Here is a 3,698-nt window from a genome sequence, read left to right on the forward strand (position 1 = left end):
CATTTCCTCTTTTCCAAAGGACATCCACTTTCTTCACTGGTAGCGCAAACAATACGTTGTGGTAGGAAATGGGCGTGTACTTTGATGTGCAAGCCAAAAACTGCAGACTGACTGGCTGTCGTGTTTATTTCTGCTGTGTGATAGGCTGTTAGATCTATCCATATCGAGTTAAAAATGTCTGAAGTTTATCATCGTAATCGACATACCTTTTTTTTGTGATCCTGTATCGAGATCGTTTTATTGCCCAGCCCTATTATAGAGTGCTTTAATGTTAGGTACACTTATGCATGGGGTTATGACTTTGTTTCCACATAATGCCCCCTCACCAGACATCTCTGCATGAACTCACAGCGTTGTGCTGCCAGTTGAAATCAGAATCGAACTCAAAACCACACCGACTGCTGAAGAGGAATTTCCGCATCAGCATCATTGTTAATGATTTATCGAGGATGTGGGAGAGAGATTTATTTCAAGGCGCCAGTCTGTGTACACACATACACATGTAATCACATAGTGTATATGATATGTGCCACACATGCATGACAGCTTGACATTTATGCAAAAGCAATTGACACTCTGACCAAGTGTTTTTCTCATTTCCTATTCAGTTGTGCTAAAGAGCACTCAGAGGACGAAATGCACGATTGAGTGAGAGAGACAGAGTGAACTGGAGGCAGAAAAGCTCTAAAGCCTTTCCTGCTCTTTGTGGCTGAGCCCAGATTTTTTTTTTTCCTTTCTCCTTCCTATTCCATGATATTGTTTGTTTTTTAGAGTTCAAAGCTTAGCAACAAAATCCCACTTCTCCCAACTGCCACTCACAGAATATGTTTTCATTAGGAACTGGCCCCTTTCATTAAAGACATTGGTTTTAGCGTGCTTGAAAAGGAAATGAGCTGTTTGAGAGATTACACTGCTTTCTGGCCATATGGCAACTCAGACAGCACTGCATCTATACATGAAATACAGTTAGTGAGAGAAAACAGCTCAAACTTGGGGCAGGCTAAATATGGCTTATATGATGTCCTCTCTCATGTGGTCTTGTTAATATCACTGCGGGTGTTTTATGTGTTTTATAAATTTTATGGTGGTCATTGCATCATGATAGGACTGAAGTGACGGGTCTGTGCCTGCACATATGTGTTTTTGTTTTCGTTTGTAGAATGACAGAATAGTTGACGTATTTACAAGGACATTTCATTCTCTTTTCATTCTTATGTCATCATGTATTAACACATGACAAACACTGCATGCTCAGAATCCTGTAAAAATAGTTGTGATGGCACGCTCCGGTCGCCTGCTGGCTGGGACGACCGTGGTTCGATTCCAGCAGCAGACCTTTGTTGCATTTCATTCCCTGTCTCTCTTCCTTCGTTTCCTGTCATCTCTCTCCACTGTCTATTAAAATGCCCCAAAAATATATTAAAAAAACAAAACAAAAAACATTTGTGACACTTTTCAGATATTGCTGCAAAAATTATAGCTAATGGGAGAGCCAAGAAGTAACACAAGGTGTCTTTTATATAGTTTTCTGATCAATAATTGTGTATATTTGATGCAACATCAGGGTTTTGGCATGACGTGTAATCTCTCTATTTCAGGGGAACCTCCAGATCCACCAGGTGCATGTTGGTCAGGATGGACAGGTAAGAACATGTTCACAGTAAACTAAACTAGGAGTTGTACTAATTTATTTAATCCACGCTACAGATTATAAACCACATATTTTTACCACTGCATACTTTTATGCATAAAATGCAAATCCGTCACAAAGAATAGATAAGAGTAATGGTGGATGTGTTTGGGTTTGTGTTAGAAAAATGGCCGTTCATCAGGATACTTGCATAGTAGTGATCATCAGATCTTCCACAAATGATTCAGATGTGTGATTATGCCAAACCCTGAGGACTGTCTGTGCAGAACTGGACAGGCTTCAACCTTGTCTTTTTATCCACTACTTATTCCATCCTTAGAAATGGGAAATAGCCTTTAACTTCTAACATTAAGGGCAGTAAATTGATGGAAAAAGCTAATTTTGAAAGGTTTTCTATGACATTCCATCTATTTATGTACCTTCATTCAACATCTCATGCACAAAGTCACTAACTAGTCCAATTAGGATGTTTTACTCAAAAATGTAACATACCTGACACAACAAGAAATGACATTAATGTTTCAATACCAAGATTCCAATTTTCTCCCTGAATTGCAAAGATATCTTTGCCTCTTTTTATGCATTACAGCCTTCAGTGGTCTGTAAAATCGTGACCCTGAATTTTTTCACTGAATCTATTTCTTCAGTCATTGCACAACAGCTCTTTACCATTTTAGCTGTGATTTTTCCATGTAAATGCATCTGGCAGGTGCTGGATGTTTACATTTTTGCCATTCAGGGTAGTGAACCATGGTGATTTCCATGTGTGGTGTTGTCAAGTTCATACCCTCTATTATACTGTCACTGTGAGTGTTATGATGCTGATGTGAATGTGTTATGGATATTTGCTGAATATTTTACCAATAGTTTGTCCAATGCTGCATTCATGATGGCCACATTCAACTGGCAGACAAATATTAACTCTATGCCCATCTTCCTACTTTATTTTGAGGAGCTCTAGATAGGAAATACAGAAAGAGAGAGATGGTGAAATAAAAGTAGTACAAATCAAACAAATACTTGTTTTTTTGTAGAATTTGGTATTTAACTGAAAATATACTTATTTTAATATTAGGTGTCGCTGACCAACCTAATTTTTCTTTTGTTTGTATGGTCAGTAAAAGCTTTCACAAAATTATGAACCTATCGTTTGTTCTGCTTCTAAGTATGAAAGCTGCTAACTGTAACTTTCTACAGTGTAAACGTAATCGACCGACCAGGCAATTTAAATTTAATAAAGTAATGTTTTTAGCCTGCTTCCATGTTATCAACTTGGACAGGTGAACCCCAACAAATCCGATGACGGAAGTACAGAGAGCCTCCTGAACCACGGTCATCTCTGTTTTGGGGCATTGTTTGTTGTTCATTGCACTCCACCATACAATTGGATATGATAATGATGTATTAATTAGAAACATACGCTCACACACACATATACACACACACACTTAGATGTTCCTCATGTCCTCCCAGTGTCTGTTTTTGTTCATCCCTCACTCCTCCTCCATCTCTGTCTTGGATGTTTTGGACCAAGGGCCCTTCCTGTTTCTCTGTTCTTTCTGCTGAGATCCAAGCAAGTCTCGATCAAAGCAGAGCCGGCCTGTGTATGACCATTGCAGGCCACATATGGACGCCTGAAGACTAGAGCTGTACCAGACTCAGATTTTTGTCAGTCACATCGGATTTAGCTATTCAATATGAAGATTTGACTATTCATTACTTTTTTTTTTCATATAGACTATCTGGCAATCAGAAAATCCATTGGCATGAGTTTCAGTGATGATTTCGACCACATTAACATAATCAAATGAAACAGAGTCATAGGAACATATTTTTGAGCATTTAAAAATCAATAAAAGATAGCTGCATATGATGCAAGATTTGAATTGCCAACATTTAATGTCGGGCTACCATATGGATTTATCGGAATAATGAGACAGGCAGAACACATGTATTTCTGTTTAAATCAAGCTCTTATAGCCTAATTTTTTATTTCACTGTAATCATTAAAAACAATGTGTAAATGAATAAACAAATGAAGCAGTTT

General features: G+C 38.0%; 1 protein-coding gene across 1 annotated transcript in view; it reads left to right on the top strand.

Annotated features, from left to right (window-relative positions):
• The window catches only part of LOC122986255 (BTG3 associated nuclear protein), a 40,469-nt gene that overhangs the window by 16,519 nt on the left and 20,252 nt on the right, over positions 1 to 3,698 (top strand). The window contains exon 11 of the mRNA XM_044357429.1: positions 1,599 to 1,643. Within this exon, the coding sequence (XP_044213364.1) occupies positions 1,599 to 1,643 (45 nt within the window). The remainder of the gene's footprint in view (positions 1 to 1,598; positions 1,644 to 3,698) is intronic.

This window comes from Thunnus albacares, chromosome 7, assembly GCF_914725855.1.
Source record: "Thunnus albacares chromosome 7, fThuAlb1.1, whole genome shotgun sequence".
Classification (NCBI taxonomy): Eukaryota; Metazoa; Chordata; class Actinopteri; order Scombriformes; family Scombridae; genus Thunnus; species Thunnus albacares.